General features: G+C 42.3%; 1 protein-coding gene across 2 annotated transcripts; it reads right to left on the reverse strand.

The window, feature by feature from the left end:
• Nucleotides 1-1,524: 1,524 nt before the first annotated feature.
• Nucleotides 1,525-16,615, reverse strand: Ccdc28a (coiled-coil domain containing 28A). Of its 2 annotated transcripts, none has more exons than XM_090338042.1 (6): nt 16,343-16,615; nt 14,136-14,332; nt 8,556-8,719; nt 7,753-7,907; nt 5,450-5,472; nt 1,525-1,715 (listed from the first exon to the last, which is right to left on the reverse strand). In XM_090338042.1, the coding sequence occupies exons 2-6, from the start codon at nt 14,288-14,290 to the stop codon at nt 1,661-1,663; spliced, it is 552 nt and encodes a 183-aa protein (XP_090194168.1). In that variant the 5' UTR covers nt 14,291-14,332; nt 16,343-16,615; the 3' UTR covers nt 1,525-1,660. The 2 variants fall into 2 exon arrangements, with proteins under 2 accessions (XP_090194168.1, XP_090194169.1); XM_090338043.1 differs by lacking the exon at nt 16,343-16,615 and adding an exon at nt 16,181-16,330.
• Nucleotides 16,616-16,985: the final 370 nt, after the last annotated feature.

Consider the following 16,985-nt stretch of genomic DNA (forward strand, 5'->3'; position numbering starts at 1 on the left):
GTAACAATAATCATTCAGTAAGACCTGGGGATGCAGCTCAGTTACAGAGCACTTCCTTTGCATGCATGTGGCTCTAAGTTTGAAGGCCAGCACTGGGAAATAAAGTGTGTAAAATGTAAGGAAATTATGTATTGACCTTTACTGGTATCAGCTACTAATTTGACATATCAGCCACACATAATTTACGCACTTCTGCCATTACTCATACAACCCCATCAGCCTTATTTCTAGATTTAAGCCACAAATCCGTATGCATATAATCCTAGCTACTCAGAAGGCTGAGATCTGAGGATCTTGCTTTAAATCCTACTTGAAGTCCATGGGACTCCTACTTTCAAATTAGCCAGTAGAAAGCTGGAAGTGGAGGTGTGAACCAAGTAGTAGAGCACCAGAGTTGAACAAAAAAGAGGCCCTGACAACAGGGCACTGGAGACTCATACATAATCCTAATTACTCTGGAGGCTGAGACCTGAGGATAATGGTTCAAAGCCACCCAGCTCATGAAACTCTTTTTTCTTTTCTTTTCTGCCAGTCCTGGGCTTGAGCTGAGGGCCTGAGCACTGACCTTAGACTTTCTCAAGGCTAGAGTTCTACCACTTGAGCCTTAGCACCACTTCTGGCTTTTTTCTATGTATGTGGTACCGAGGAATCTAACCTGGGTTTTCATGCATGCTACGCAAGCACTCTACCACTAGGCCAAACTCCCAGCCCCAAGTTAATGAAACATCTCCAATTAACCAAGAAAAATCAGAAATGGTGCTATGGCTCAAAATGGTAGAGTGCTAGCCTTGAGTAAAAAAGCACAGAGATAGCACCCAGGCCTGGAGTTCAAGTCCTGGAACCGAAAAAAAAACAAAAACAAAAACAGAGGTCCTGACAACATGTATGCGTGTGTGTGTGTGTATGCACACGCGTGTGTGTGTGTGTGTACACATATATGAATTCATCTCATCTGGGTTAACATACATGTACAGGAAAGTCAAGGGCCAGAGATCCAAAAGCACATCCAAATAACCTCCACAAGTACTCATCCATTACTCAGCATTTACCTTTGCAAAAGGCACAGAAACTGCAGGGAACTTCCAAAACCTCAATTCTGACCACACATTCCCATTGGAGGATTAAACCCAGGTTGAAGATAATACAGTCTTCCAGACAGACAACACAGACTAATTTAAAACAATCATTTTATTAAAAATAGCAAATCTCACAATATTTACTTAACATCTGTCATCACTGGCCATTGGCAAACACACATGTGTGTGTACAGATTGTCGTAAACTGAAGTATCGGGCTAGGCACCACCTACCTCTGCTCCCCAGGGGTGGGGGTGGTGCTCTCAGTGGGTCCTCAAGCCCCATCAAGAACATTTAGCACAATGCATTTCAAGTATAATCCTGTAAGGCAACAGTATAAATCCCAGCAGCACGAACTCTCAGACCTGCCCACATCCCAATCAAGCCTTCCCCAAGGCCTTGACCTCCAGTTACACTGAATTACAACAAGCAGGTGTACTAAAAGCAGTAGGGGGAGGGGACAATCAGTGCACTTTAATGATTTTAATTCCTGGTGTAGAAGATGATTCTGTAACTGGATTTAGCTGGGAAAGTAATGAATGCTGCTTCTCTGAAAGTCCCAAGAAAGCAAATTGCATTTCACTTTAGCTAGTAGAAGTATTTGGAACATCTTGTGCATCTGCCAAGTGTAGTTTTTGTCTGAATTCATCAGTTAAGGAGATTTCATTCTGTAATGAGTACTTCTTTTAAATTTCTGGAAATTACACTCAGGAGAAGTTAAATAAAAGGGAGCAGAGAGGGCAAGTAAAAAGAGAGGGAAAAGAGAAAGAAGAGAAGGGAAGATGCTTAGAGGGAAAGCTGCTCTGTTGCTATGGAGACACAGATGAAGTCAACTATATTATACTTTGCTTTGTCTATACTACACTATATCTAAAGCTTAATGCTTTATAAATAATTTTTTTAAACTGGGCTGAGAGTTTGGCCTAGTGGTAGAGTGCTTGCCTAGCATGCACAAAGACCCAGGTTCACTGGGGTGGTAGCTCACACCTGTAATCCTCATTACTCAGGAGGCTGAGATCTGAGGATCAAGGTTCAAAGACAGCTCAGCACTACTAAAGAACTTGAGACTCTTATCTCCAATTAATCACTAGAAAAGGAAAGTGGGGCTGTGGCTCAAGGGTAGGGAGAAAGCCTTGAGCTGAAGAGTTCAGGGATAGCACCTGGGCCCAGAGTTTAAGCCCCATGACCCACATCAAAAAAAAAAAAAAGGTTAGCCCCTCTCTTTGTCTTTCTTGACAATATCTTAAGGCAAGCTCTTCTCACAAAACCTTATTATCCTCATCTACAAAATGCAAAGTAAGGCCAGGCGCCAGCTAGCGTGGTGGCTCATGCCTATAATCCTAGCTACTCAAGAGGCTAACATCAGAGGATCTTGTTCAAAGCCAGACCAGGCACTACAAAGTACAAAGCCATGAGACTCTTATCTCCAATTAATCACTAGAAAATAGGAGGTGAGGCTGTGGCTCAATGGGTAGCCTTGAGCTGAAGAGCTCAAGGATAATGTGCCGGCCCAAAGTTCAAGCCCCATGACCCCCCTCTCCCAAATGCAAAATATTATAATACCTATTCATATAGTATTTATTATTATTGTTTTGCTAGTCCTGGACCTTGGACTCAGGGCCTGAGCACTGTTCTTGGGCTTTCTTCCTCAAAAGGCTAGGGCTTTACCACTTGAGCCACAGCACCACTTCCAGCTTTTTTTTTTAAATGTATGTGGGACTGAAGAATCTAACCTGGGTCTTCATGCATGCTAGGCAAGCACTCTACCATTAGGCCAAACTCCTGGCCTCATATAAGACTGGCTATATATAGTTTGGAAATTTTCATATACCTATCATTGAATGTAGCAATTACCTAATTACCCTCTAAGATAGTTAACAATTTGTTCAAAATTATATTATCAGAGTGTAGAACCCCCCCAAAATTTTTTTGCCAGTCCTAGGACTTGAACTCAAGGCTTGGGCACTGTCCCTGAGTGTCTTTTGCTCAAGATTAGCACTCAACCACTTGAGCCACAGTGCATTTCTGGCTTTTTCTGTTTATGTGGTACTGAGCAATCAAACCCATGATTTTGTGCATGCTAGGCAAGCACTCTATCCTCTACCACTAAGCCACATTGTCAACCTGGTCCTGGGGCTTGAACTCAGCACCTATGCACTGTCCCTGATCTCTGTGCTCAAGGCTAGCACTCTGCCACTTGAGCCACAGAGCCACTACCAACTTTTCCTGTTTATGTAGTACTGAGGAATTGAACCCACGGCTTCATGCAAGCTAGGCCACACTCTACCACTAAGACACATTCCCAACCCTTACACCCCAATTTTGTTTTGTTTTGTTTTAGAATTTTTAAAATTGTAATTAAGAGAGGGGTTACAGTTATATTTGCCAGATAGAAGGTGCATTACGTCATACACATTGATACTCCTTCTCTTAGACTCAAATTTTTAAAGACATCTTTTTATATAACAAGAACAATAGAGAGGGTTATTTGGGTCAAAATACTACATATACATGTGAAACACCTAGGTGAAACACTTGGAATAATGAATACACTTTAAAAATGACAGGAAGGTAAAACTGGCTCTGTTGAGGACTGGGCATTAGCAGAAATGGGGAGGGCTAATAGAAAGAGTAAATGAGGATGATTCATTACATGTATGAAAATGAAACCTGTTCATTTTTCTAAGATGTGTGGAAGGGAGAGAAAGGGAGAGTGATAAAGGGCTGTAAGTGCATGTATGGAAAGATCATACTAACCCCTCCCAGGGCTGGGCATGTCACTTATTGGTAGTGTGTTCAGCATGTCTAGCATGCATGGAGCCTTGGGTTCAATTCCTTAGTACTCCATGCACAGAAAAAGCCAGAAGTGGTCTAGCATGCATGGAACCTTGGGTTCAATTCCTTAGTACTCCATGCACATAAAAAGCCAGAAGTGGTGCGGTGGCTTAAGTGGTAGAGAGTCTGCCTTGAGCAAAAGAAGTTTAGGGGCAGTGCCCAGACCCCGAGTTTAAGCCCCAGGACTGGAAAGAAGAAATAAATCCTCCCACAGGCAACTAGTGTATGGCGAATAAAAATAAAATTAAAGAGTATCCAGACTCTAGCGGGTGTGGGGGCTCACGCCTATAATCCTAGCTACTCAGGAGGCTGAGATCTGAGGATAACTATTCAAAGCCAGCCTGGGCACAGCATGGACACAGCATGAAAAGTTCCTGAGACTCTTATCTCAAACCAGAAGTGGTGCTGTAGCTCAAAAGGTAGGACAGTAGCCTTGAGCTGAAGAGCTCAGACACAGTGAGTACCCAGGCCCAGAGTTCAAGCCCCAAGACCAAAAAAGAAAAAAATGTATCTAGACTCTAAAACACAATTATTTTCCAGCTCATTATTTGGTTTCATGGGGATATTTTCCTTTTAAAACAAATTACTTTATACAGGAGTCATTGTTTTTAGGTTCCTAGCAATCCTATCATTATATTCAAAAACACATTTTGGGAAGTAGTTTTATGGCTCAAATGGTAGAGCACTAGTCTTGGCTGAAGAACTCAAGGACAGCACCTAGGCCCACATATCAAGCCCCAAAGATGAATAAAAAAATACCACACACACATTTTTACGTTTCTGAAATCAATGTTTTGCCTCGAAACATCAACACCTGACTGTTCTACCATGGCTTGGTGCTTTCTTGTATGCTAGTCTTGTTTCTTTTCTTTTCTTTTTTTGCCAGTCGTGGAGATTGAACTCAGGGTCTGGGCACGGTCCTTGGACACATTTTGCTCAAGGCTCGTGCTCGGCCACTTGAGCCTTAGCACCACTTCAAGCTTTTCCTATGTACGTGTTATCAAGGAATTGAACTCAGGGCTTTGTGCATACGAGGCAAGCACTCTACTACGAGGCTATGCTCCCAGCCCCTTGTATACTAGTCTTTTAAAACTCTCAGAACACTTAATTATGTCATTTCAGAAATCAATTATTTATAACTTTCATTTTCATGCACTTATAATATCCCATATAATGGTATTAAATTTAGTGTATTTTCTCTGAATATCCATGTCAGTTAGGATCAAAATCTAAGCCTAATCTATAATTCATATGATTTTAAAAGTAAAACGTAATAATTAAAGTGGAGAGGGTGCTGTGGCTCAAGTGGTAGAGCTCTAGCCTTGAGAAAGCCCAAGGACAGTGCTCAGGCCCTGAGTTCAATCCCTGGAACTGGCAAAAAAAAAAGTAATATAAAAAATATAAAACAAAGAGTAAACAAGAAACAAAGTTTCAAAGAAACAAGAAAATTCTATAGGGAAACTAAAGAAGTGAAAGGGCCCTAGTTAGCAAAATATGGTAGGGATCACTCATCACTGTTGATAGGAGACAAAGGATACATAGAAGAATTCAGTTCTTCTAACTGAAACACAAAGAAACAAAGTTAACTTTTATGTTTATTAGAAAACAAGTATGTCTATGTTACTATATATTTTAAACTAATTTCTCTTTTTTTTTTTTTTTTTTTTTTTGCCAGTCCTGGGCTTGGGCTCAGGGCTTGAGCACTGTCCTTGGACTTTCTCAAGGCTAGCACTCTTCCACTTGAGCCTCAGCACCACTTCAGGCTTTTTGCTATGTATGTGGTACCGAGGAATTGAACCCGGGTCTTCGTGCATGCTAGGCAAGCACTCTACCACTAGGCCAAACTCCCGGCCCCAAACTAATTTCTCTTTTAAGAGCTCTTTAAAGAAGTAGAAAAGTCAAAGTTAGTGCCAGTGACTCACACCTATAATCCTAGCTACTCAAGAGGCTGAGATCTGAGGATCATGGTTCAAAGCCAGCCCGGGTACAAAAGAAGCAAAAGACAGTGAGAATCTTTCTGGACCTGGTAATTCATACCAATAATCCTAGCTACTCAAGAAGCTGAGATCTGAGGATCAAGGTTCAAAGCCAGCCTGGGCACAAAAGGACTTGAGACTCTTATCTCCAATTAACCTGTAGAAAACTGGAAGTGGGGCTTGGCTCAAGGGAGGGCCGTAGACTTGAGCTGAATTGCTCAGGGACAGCACCTAGGCTGAGTTCAAGCCCCAAGATCCACCCACAAAAAAACAAAGAATGTAAGAATCTTATCTCCAATTAACCACCAGAAAACCAGAAGTGGCACTGTGGCTCAAGTGGTACAGCAAGCACTGCCTGAGCTTGTTAACATCTTCCATGTCAGGGAAGGATCTTTTGATCAGTGTCTTCTATAACTTCTGTGCACATATATACTTGCCTATAATATCTATATACATAATATCTGTACATATAAAATATGTACAGAAACACATATTTCCTTCTCAATTTGACAGAGTGTTTTTGGTATTACTGAGGGTCTCACATTTGCTAGGCAGGCACTCTACCACTTAAGCCATGTTCTTGTCCTTTTTCCTTTTTTTATTTTTCAGACAATGTGTCAGGTTTTGCCCAGGGTGGACCTCAGACTACAATTCTCCTGCCTACAGCCTCCTTCATAGCTGTGATTATAGACACATTTTGTCATGCCTGATTTACTGGTTGAGATTAGGGTCTAACTAGTTTTCACCCGGGCTGACCTCAAATCAAGAACTTTCTGGTCTCTCTCTGTTGAGTAGCTCCAAATATAAGCTGAGATATTTTACCTTGCCTTAGATTTACCAGTATTTTGAGAATACATGCTTGGATGTAAGTAGGATAATTTCTTCAGAATATATATCTTTAAAAAAAAAGTACAACAGGGAAGAAACCTAAAATACTACCCTAAGAAAATGAATTCACTTAGGGCATATACAGCAGAAATCCATGTACATAAGTATGCACAACAGGCAAATCCATAAAGGGAGAAGGTAGATTAGGGGTAGAGAGGTAGAAGAGGAAACTAACCAAGAAATGTTCAGGAATTAAAGATTATATGATGTCGGGCCAGGAATGTGGTCTAGTAGTACAGTGCTTGCCTAGCTTGCACAAAGCCCTGGGTTATTCTTTGGTACCACATATACAGAAAAAGCTGGAAATGGTGCTGTGGCTCAAGTGGTAGAATGCTAGCCTTGAGCAAAAAAAAGTTCAAGGACAGTGCTCAGGCCCTGAGTTTAAGCCCCAGGACAGAGGAAAAAAAAAAAAGACTACATGATGTCCATAAAGCATTGTGACTATATTAAAAACTACTGCATCATATGATCAAAATGAACCTTTGCTATGTGGGGTTTGTTGTCATGAACATGTTTTTTAAAGAACAGACTAGGGACTGGGAGTTTGGTGGAGTGGTAGAGTGCTCGCCTAGCATGCATAAAAACCCGGCTATAATTCCTTGGTACCACATACACAGAAAAAGCTGGAAATGCTTCTATGGCTCAAGTAGTAGAGCCTTGAGAAAGCTCAAGAACAGTGTTCAGGCCCTGAGTTCAAGCTCCAGGACTGACAAAAAAAAAAAAAAAAAGAAAAAAGACAGTCTGCCGGGCATGGTGGCTCACACCTGAGGATTGAGGTTCAAAGCCAGCTCAGGCACAAAAGGACCTGAGACACTTATCTCCAATTAACCTCCAGAAAATGGGAAGTGGGGCTTGGCTCAAGGGTAGGGTGGTAGCCTTGAGCTGAAGAGCTCAGGCTGAGTTCAAGCCCCATGAACCATCCCCCCCCCCGCCCCCCCCAGCAAAAAAAAAAAACTGAGTAAAACAACTCTACTCACATCAGACAGCAGCCTGTCCAGATTGGCGTCACTGGCTGCTTTCCTCTTGTCCTCAGGAAGTTCCTCTAACTCTCCATAGAGATCCAAATTCAAGCGAGCCAATTTCTCCTGCATTCCTCGAACATGCTCCATTTGTTCTATGGAACACTCATTTCCTGGGGAACGTTCATCACAGTAATAAAACTTACTCATCATTAGCTTTTAAACTCTATGTACTTTGAAAGAAAAGCATTTTCTTTCTTATGTAAATTGGATTGTTAATGACTATATTTTTCTGGAGATAGATACGAATCAATTTTTTTTTTTTTGGTGGGTCATGGGGCTTGAACTTGGCCTGGGCTTGAACTTGGCCTTAGCTCTTCAGATCAAGGCTGCTGCGAGAAGTAATGCACCTACTGCATGTTGAATGTAAGTGTAACTCCTTTATACGTTATCCCAACAATTAAAAAAAAAAAGGAAGAGGAGGAAAAGAAGGGGAGGAGGAAGAGGAAGAGGAGGAAGCTGGTGACTCACACCTATAATCCTCCCTACTCTGAAATTTGAGGATTATGGTTCAAAGCCAGTCCGGGCAGGAAAATCCATGAGACTCATCTCCAATTAACCACTGAAAAGCCAGAAGTAGAGCTGTGGCTCAGGTAGTAGAGCATTAGTCTCGAGCAAAAGTATCTCAGAACAGCACCCAGGCCCTGAGTTCAAACCCCAGAACTGGCAAAAAGAAAAAAAATCACACAAGAAAATAGGACACCGTTAAAAATAAAACAAAACAAAAAGCAAAACAGTAAAGAGAAACACTTCTTGCTTACCAAATGCTTGCAGTTTACCAGAGTGGAAATCATTGAGGAGACTGAGAAGTCCTCGCTCCATCTCCTGCACATCTGAGACATCAGTAAGGAAGGAGTGCTGGATCGGGGTAGCCTGGGCACCCTTTCCTTCTCCACCCTGAGGTTTGCTCTTCTCTTTCAGAACTCTGCAAAGATGATGCAATTGGCTTTATTTACATCTTTCCAGAAGGTTCCAGGTGATACTTCTGCTTATTCCCTATGTGAATTAATGAACTTGCTCTTAAAAACAAAACAAAACAAAACAAAACAAAACAAAAAAACCCACCAAGATACCAGCTAGGCACTGATGGCTCACACCTATAATCCTAGCTATTCAGGAGGCTGAGATCTGAGGATCATGATTCAAATCCAGCCTGGGCACCAAAATCTGTGAGACTCCTATCTTCAATTAACCACCAGAAAACTAGAAAAGGTGCTGTGGCTCAAGTGGTAAGCACTAGCCTTGAGCTGAAGAGCTCAGGGACAGTGCCAGGCCTAGAGTTCAAGCACCATAACTGACAAAAACAAATAAGCAAGAATAAAGTCAAAACTGAATAAAAACTGTTTTTTTTGGCATTGTTCGTTCTTTATTTCTGACCTGAGGTCAGAAATAAAGAACGAACAATGCCAAAAAAAATCTATGATTTCACATCATACATTTGTAGCCACTGTATTCACTAGGACATGGGGAGGTCATTAGCATATTTATAAATATGGTAATTTTCTAGACTTCAAAAAATTGAAATGGAAATTGTTAAGTCTTTTTACTAGTCTATGTTCCATATTTTATTTCACATTAAAACATCTTACAACCTTTTCCTTTTAAATGTTACCCTGCACTAGCAGTAATTCACTGTAATGATGGGGTTTCTGCTCTAAGCAGACATTATGCAAGGAGTATCTGTTTAAAGAATTTTTAATTCATAATCACCATATGACAGGGTACAGAAAATCTCTGATCATCCCTGACTCCTCCATCTTCTTCAGGCCCCCACATGTAATCATGAAGTTCTAATTATTCATAAATTACCCATCTCTCTAGTTCTTGTCTGTCACTGCCACCACCCTAGCGACCTAGACTCCAACACTTACCTTCCCAAACGGCCTTCCTGCCTCTATGTATTATCCCCCTTTCCTGTTCACAAGGCAGCCAACCTCATTTCTAAAAAGTAAAATCAGATCATATAATTTATATGACTTAAACCTTTCAGTAGCCTGCTGGATAAAGTCCAATATACTTAAGAAGCCCTGTCTTCTCCTCTGAATCTTTAGTCATTCTTCCCTGCTTCCTAGAGATCTATTCTCCACCTTACATGTTGATCCTATGCTTGCATCTGAATCCTCACACTCCTCCTCCATATCCATTAAGTTTTGGCTTAAATGCTATTGCACAAGGAAGGACTTTTTTCCCCAACACATTTTTTTGGCCAGTTGTGGGGCTTGAACTCGGGGCTTGAGCACTGTCCTTGGACTTTTCTCAAGGCTAGAGCTCTACCCTTGAGCCACAGCACCACTTACAGCTTTTTTCTATGTATGTGGTACAGAGGAATAGAACCAAGGTCTTCGTGCATGCTAGGCAAGCATTCTACCACTAGGCCAAATTCCTGGCCCACCAGGAAGGACTTTTTAGAACACTTTTATGACCATTTGGTTGGTTGTTTTTGCCAGTTTTCAGGGCCTAGGCTGTCCCCGAGTCTCCTTGTTCTCAAGGCTAGCACTCTACCACTTGTGCCACTGTACCATTTGAGTTTATTGGAGATAAGTGGCTCATACCTGTAATTCTAGATTCTTGCCAACCTGGGCAGGAAAGTCTAAGACACTTATATCCAATTAATCACCAGAAAACTAGAAGTGGTGCTGTGGCTCAAAGTGGCAGAGAACTAGCCTTGAGTTGAAGAGTTCAGGGACTGAACCCAGGCCCTGAGGTGGGCCCTGAGGTGAAGCCCCACCACTGACAAAAAAAAAAGTCTCATTGAGTTCCCTGCCTAGGCTAATTTCAAATCACAATTCTCAGTTCTCAGCCTCCTGAGAAGCTAGGATTACAGACATGAGCCACTGGCACCCAGATTCAAATTCATTTTTGTTAACCATGTCTGGCATATACTAAGCTTTAAAAAACTTAGTGATGGCACTACAACCAGAGAGAGGTTTATGAAGCCCAAGCCCAACAAGGCTTGCTGTAGGTGTTAAGTGAAGGGTTAACACCTAATGTTTAAAAAGCAAGAGTAGTTGTGTTTCATATTTATAATCTGCATAGTACAGATCTTGAGTTGATTAATTGGGAGTCTCACGGTCTTTTGTGCCTGGGCTGGCTTTGATCCTTGAGCCTCAGATCTCAGCCTCCTGAGTAGCTAGGATTATAGGCATGAGGCACCATGCCAAGCTCCCTTGGTACAATTTTAATACACAGTAAAAGATGACAGCAGAGTTAAACAGGCTGTTTTGTGGAGGTGCAAACCAGTGAGAGGGCTGGACTAAAGGGTTGATGAATAAGGATGGATTATGATCCAACTTATTGGTGTGAAAATAAACCTGGTGAAATTGTTTCCAGAAGTAGTTAAGGGTCTGGAGCCACTCATGCCTGCAATCTTAGCTGCTTACAAGCCTGAGCAGGAAAGTCTGGGAGACTCTTATCTCCAATTAAGAACCAAAAAGCTAGAAATGGAGTTGTGGCTCAAATGGTAGGATACCAGCATTATCAAAATGCTAAAGGACAGATTCTAGGCCTTGAGTTTGAGCCTCAGTATTGGCACATAGGTGCTATCAAATCTACACTCACACACGCACACCCACAAATTGAGTAAGGTAGTGAGACTGGGATAAGATAGGATGAGACTGATTGGAATATGTTTATAGATATGTGAAATGTCACAATGAGTTCCCCTACCCTCGTACAACTAACATATATAATAAAAAAGACAGAAATTTAGAACAGGCTATTGAACAGTTCTTCACAAAGTATGGTCTATACCTTGCTATACAAGGTGTATCTGAGACCTGTATAGCAAGTTCACTAGTGGTCTCTTTAGAAATGTTCCTCTAGGGGCCAGGAACTTGGCCTAGCGGTAGAGTGCTTGCTTAGCATGCATGAAGACCTGGATTCAATTCCTTGGTACTACATACATAGAAAAGTTGGAAATGGTGCAGTGACTCAAGCGGTAGAGTACTAGGCCTTGAGAAAGCCCAAGGACAGTGCTCAGACTCTGAGGTCAAGCCCCAGCACTGGCAAAAAAAAAAAAAAGAAAGAAATGTTCCTCTTAAGCCCTGTCCCAGACTGACTGAATCTGCATTCTAGAAAGATCCTGCTCTATTAAAACTTGAGATTTTATAGATTGTAAAGTTTCAGTATAGCAAACTTATTTTTCTTTTCAAATAGAAAGTTTTACCCAAGTACAGATTTTATATTAGTTCAGCACTTAACATCTCTCTCAAAAAAAGGAAACAAATTCAAAAGATAAAACCAAGTCCTGTTTATTCTTACTTTCATGTTTATTATGTCCCATTGTCTCACTTCACATCAAAGTAAGTCAGTAACAATATTAAAAAGTATAGAAATCACAATGTGTGCAAACTTCATTTTAAATGCTGTCAACCACAGAGTCGTAATCAACATAAATCCAGCACTCAGGACGCCTACATTCACAACAAGTATGGTGCTATACCACACTATAATCTCAGCTCTTGGGAGGCAAAGGCAGAAGGATAGTAAAAGACTCTCTCTTAAAATTCAAAGGCATTCATAATCCAAGAAAAAAATAACTATTTAAAATTTTTAAAATCTCTGGGCTTTGTGGGCTGGGAGTTTGGCCTTGTGGTAGAGTGCTCATCTAGCATGCACGAAGACCCAGATTCGATTCCTTGGTACCAAACATAGAAAAAAGTTGGAAGTGGTGCTGAGGCTCAAGTGGTAGAGTTCTGACCTTGAGAAAGTCCAAGGACAGTGCTCATGCCCTGAGTTCAAGCCCAGGACTTGCAATAAAAATAAATAAATAAATAAATAAATGTAAATAAAATAAATAAAAAGTAAAAAATAATACATAAAAAATAAAATAAAATAAACATCTCTTGGTTTTGGAGGGGCAGGGTACAAAGGGTTGTGGGCTTGAACTCAGGGCCTGGGCACTATCCTCGAGTTTTTTTGCTCAAGGCTAGCACTCTACCACTTTGCGACACAGTTCCAAATCCAGTTTTTAAGTAGTTAATTGGATATGAGAGTCTAAAAGGGACTTTTCTGCCTAGGCTGGCTGTGAGCCACTGGAGACTGGCTGGCTTTTTTTTTTTGCCAGTCCTGGGCTTGAGCTCAGGGCCTGAGCACTGTCCTCGGACTTTCTCAAGGCTAGAGCTCTACCACTTGAGCCTCAGCACCACTTCCGGCTTTTTTCTATATGTGGTACCGAGAAATCGAACCCGGGTCTTCATGCATGCTAGGCAAGCACTTTAATCACTAGGCCAAACTCCCGGCCCTGGCTGGCTTTTTTTAAAAAAATATTTAGACAGGGCTTTGAATTCTCAATTCTTCTCTGTTAGTCTCCCAAGCAGATGGGGTAACAGGTATGCACCATCATTCCCTCTTGGATTTTTTTCCTACCAACAATAACCTGATTCAAAATCTGATTCTATAGTAAACTCTTCCAGAAAAATCCCTCTCTAATAATTTACTCAAAGGAAACCCATGCATATATTGCTTTAAAAGTCAAGCTAGGGCCGGGAGTTTGGCCTAGTGGTAGAGTGCTTGCCTAGCATGCACAAAGACCGGGGTTCGATTCCTCGGTACCACATACGTAGCAAAAAGCCAGAAGTGGTGCTATGGCTCAAGTGGTAGAGCCCTAGTCTTGAGAAAAAAAATCCAGGGACAGTGGTCAGGCCCTGAGCCCAAGCCCAGGACTGGCAAAAAAAAAAAAAGTCAAGCTAGCTGGCCAATGGCTCTTGCCTATAATCCTAGCTACTCAGGAGGCTGAGATCTGAGGATCAAGGTTCAAAGCCAGCCCGGACACAAAAGGACCAGAGGCTCTTATCTCCAATTAGTCTCTAAAAAATGGGAAGTGGCTCAAAGGTAGGGCAGTAAACTTGAGATGAAGAGCTCAGGGACAGTACCTAGGCCAACTTCAAGCCCCACGACCCACAAAAAAAAAAGAAAGTTAAGCTAAGGGAGGAGTTTGGCCTAGTGTTAGAGTGCTTTCCTAGCATGCACTAAGACCCAAGCTCAGATCCTGCGTTCAAGCTCTGGGACTGGCAAAAAAAAAAAAAAGGTAAGAGCTGAGCACTGGTGGCTCCTGCCTGTAATCTTAGCTGCTCAGGAAGCTGCCATCTGAGGATTGTAGTTCAAAGCGAGCCCAGGCAGAAAAGTCCATGAGATTCTTATCTCCAATAACTATCAAAAAAGCAGGAGGCTCAAGTAGTAAGAGACATAGCCCTAAGCAAAATTTGAAGAAAAAAAACCTTAGGGACAGCACTCAGGCTCTGAGTTCAAGTCCCAGAATTGGCAGTCTTCCTTAAAAAAAAAAAAAAGAGAGGATTATTAGAAGATGGTTTGTCAATAAATGCATTTTATTGCGAATTCACCTTTTTAACTTTGGTCGCTGGGAAGTTGACTGTGAGGCGGGATTTGAAAACCCTGTGCTTTTGCTCACTGGAATGGCATTTTTTTTGGCATTAACCTGGGTAGAATGGGCACTAAAAGACTTAGGACTCCTCCTCTTCACCTTCCGTTCTTCCATTATTTCAAGTTCCTTGCTGAACCAAGGCCAGTTTCTTAACACCTAAATAAGGAAATACAGTTATTACATGTGTATACTATAATACACAACAATGTAATTGACCTGCAAACCCATTTCACAGAGTCAAAGAGAATTCAGAATTTCAGAGACTACTATGGGAGGTGGCACATACCTCTAATCCAAATATCTGGGAGACAGAGGAAAGAGGATTCAAAATTTAAAGACAACCTAAGACACAATGAGACCCTGTCTCAAAAAAAGGGAGAGGAGAAAACAGAAAAGAAAAAAAATAGCACTATGAAGTTACAAATAGCCAGTCCACTGAGATACTATTTATCATAGTATCTTCTCTTATTTCATGTATTTACCATGGCTGTTAATATCTTTTTTCCATTTCTTATCAGTTTCTCATTGGGTTAAATCCTTTGTGTCACGGTATCTGGCTCTTCCCCATTCCCCCTTTTTTTGTTTGTTGTTGTGGAACTTCAACTTAGGACCTGGACACTGTCCCTGAACCTCTCTGTGCTCAAGCTCTATCACTTGAGCCACAGAGATACTTTGTTTTTGAATGATACCAGTCTTTTTTTTTTTTTAACCAGTCCTGAGGCTTGAACTCAGGGCCTGAGCACTGTCCTTGGGCTTTCTTCAGGGTTAGCACTTTACCACTTGAGACAAAGCACCCTTCGGGCTTTTTCTGTGTATGTAGTGCTGAGGAACCGAATCCAGGACTTTATGCATGCTAGGCAAGCATTCTATCACTAGGCTACACTCCCAGCCTGGAGATAAAGAGTCTTATAGAGACTGCCTGGGCTGGGTTCCTGAGATCCTTAGATCTCAGTCTCCTGTGTGACTTGCAGCTACTTATTTTTCTCTTGACAGCATGACTCAAGTATCAAAAGATGGGAAATTTACATGGTCATTCAACTCATTGGATTGTAAATTGCCTTAGGAACATAATAAGTTCCTCTAAAAAATACCGTGCATTTAATCATACCACTTTTCAAAAAGATCCAAACCATTGCTATCACTCTGAAATATTTAAGGGCTGTAATGCAAATACATTTTTTTTCTCTCTGGACTTGGCACATAAGCAAGAAAATTTAAGCCACGGGGCTCAGATTGGCTCAGTCACAGCCAAACTCATGATACCTGCAAAAAATAAAAAAGGCTTTCTGGGAAAGAATCCAATGCCCAGTCTCCAATTCCAGATACCAATCATCTTAAGCTAACAATATTTCCTTTAAGAAGCATTTTTTTAAACAAATCATTTGTGGCTTTTCCAACACGCAATAGAAATCAAATGGAATTTTAAAAGGCAAAGGGGTGCTGGAGGCATGACTCAAGTGGTAGAGGACCTGTACTGAAAGTTTAAGACCCTAAGTTCTCATTCCAGTGTCATCATCGCAAAATAATAATAACAATAATAATACAGTGTGAATTCATGATGCATCTGGCCTGCCAATTTATTTATTTTTATTTTTACTTTTTGCCAGTCCTGGGCTTGAGCTCAGGGCCTGAGCACTGTCCTTGGACTTTCTCAAGGCTAGAGCTCTACCACTTGAGCCTCTGCACCATTCCGGCTTTTTTCTATGTATATGGTACCGAGGAATCGAACCCGGGCCTTTGTGCATGCTAGGCAAGCACTTTACCATTAGGCCAAACTTCCGGCCCCTGACCTGCCAATTTAAAGATGGTAACACACATCTGGTGATATAAGGGGGGGGGGGGAAATGTCTAAGCAAAGCAATGCAAAAAAAAAACCAAAAACAAAAACAAGAAAACCCAAAGAGCCACAGCCTCGTTTTGGAAAGGTATCGCCGAAATCGTTCCTGTATACCAAGGGCCCAGGACCGCTCGAGAAAAGGTAAGACCCGGCCCGCGGCTACTTACTCATTCCCGGACTCTGAAGCAGGTCGGTCCCCGGAGCAGGGCAGGGCCTCGGCCTCCTCTCCGCAGCCGGCTCGCCGCCGAAGCCACGACCCCACACCACCCGGCTCCCCGCAGTGGCTGGTGGACGGGCTAAAGGGCTAAAGATCCACTTTCACTACATACCCGAAGAAGAAGGGGGTTCGTGGCCCTCTCCTCGACCTGCAAATTTCCCTCAGTCTCGGAAGCCACGGCCGCGGCTGAAACTTGACTCCCGCTCACGTTCCTGGACTAGCGCCTCCACAGCGCCCTTTGTTTACGGAAGTGATGAGGTAGGAGGCGCCTCTATGACGTAAATATCCCCGCCCCTTCCGGCTCCTGGAACGTCGCTCCCACCTCCCGCCTTCGGCTCTGCATTGCGTCACCTGTGCTGCCTTCAGCTCTCGCTGCTGAAGTGGAAGTGGAAAGGAAGACTCGTGTCTGAGGGTTTTCTCTTTAGGCTTTATGACGCAGAAGACGGGCATCATAAAGGGAGGCCGCGGCAATAAGGACTCTATGTATGATCCTCTTTCCGGAAGCGACCCCGCCCCCTTGCTGTCGTCAGCCAACCTACTACAATCCCCAGCATGCCGTTCGAACAAACTGGGAGGCGGAGCGAAAGTGTCGCCTAGCAACAGTTCCTTGTTGGTTTCTGATTGGTTGTTTTCACTTCGCGAAACCAACGGGTTAGAAGAGAGCGAGAAAAGCGCGAGTCTCTTCGCGGTGGTGGAGGCTGGAGTCCCGCTATGAGATTCTCTTATCCTTATTCTTAATTAACACCTCGTCTGTC

The sequence above is a fragment of the Megascapheus bottae genome, chromosome 8, assembly GCF_031878675.1.
Source record: "Megascapheus bottae isolate mThoBot1 chromosome 8, mThoBot2.hap1, whole genome shotgun sequence".
In the NCBI taxonomy this organism is placed as follows: domain Eukaryota; kingdom Metazoa; phylum Chordata; class Mammalia; order Rodentia; family Geomyidae; genus Megascapheus; species Megascapheus bottae.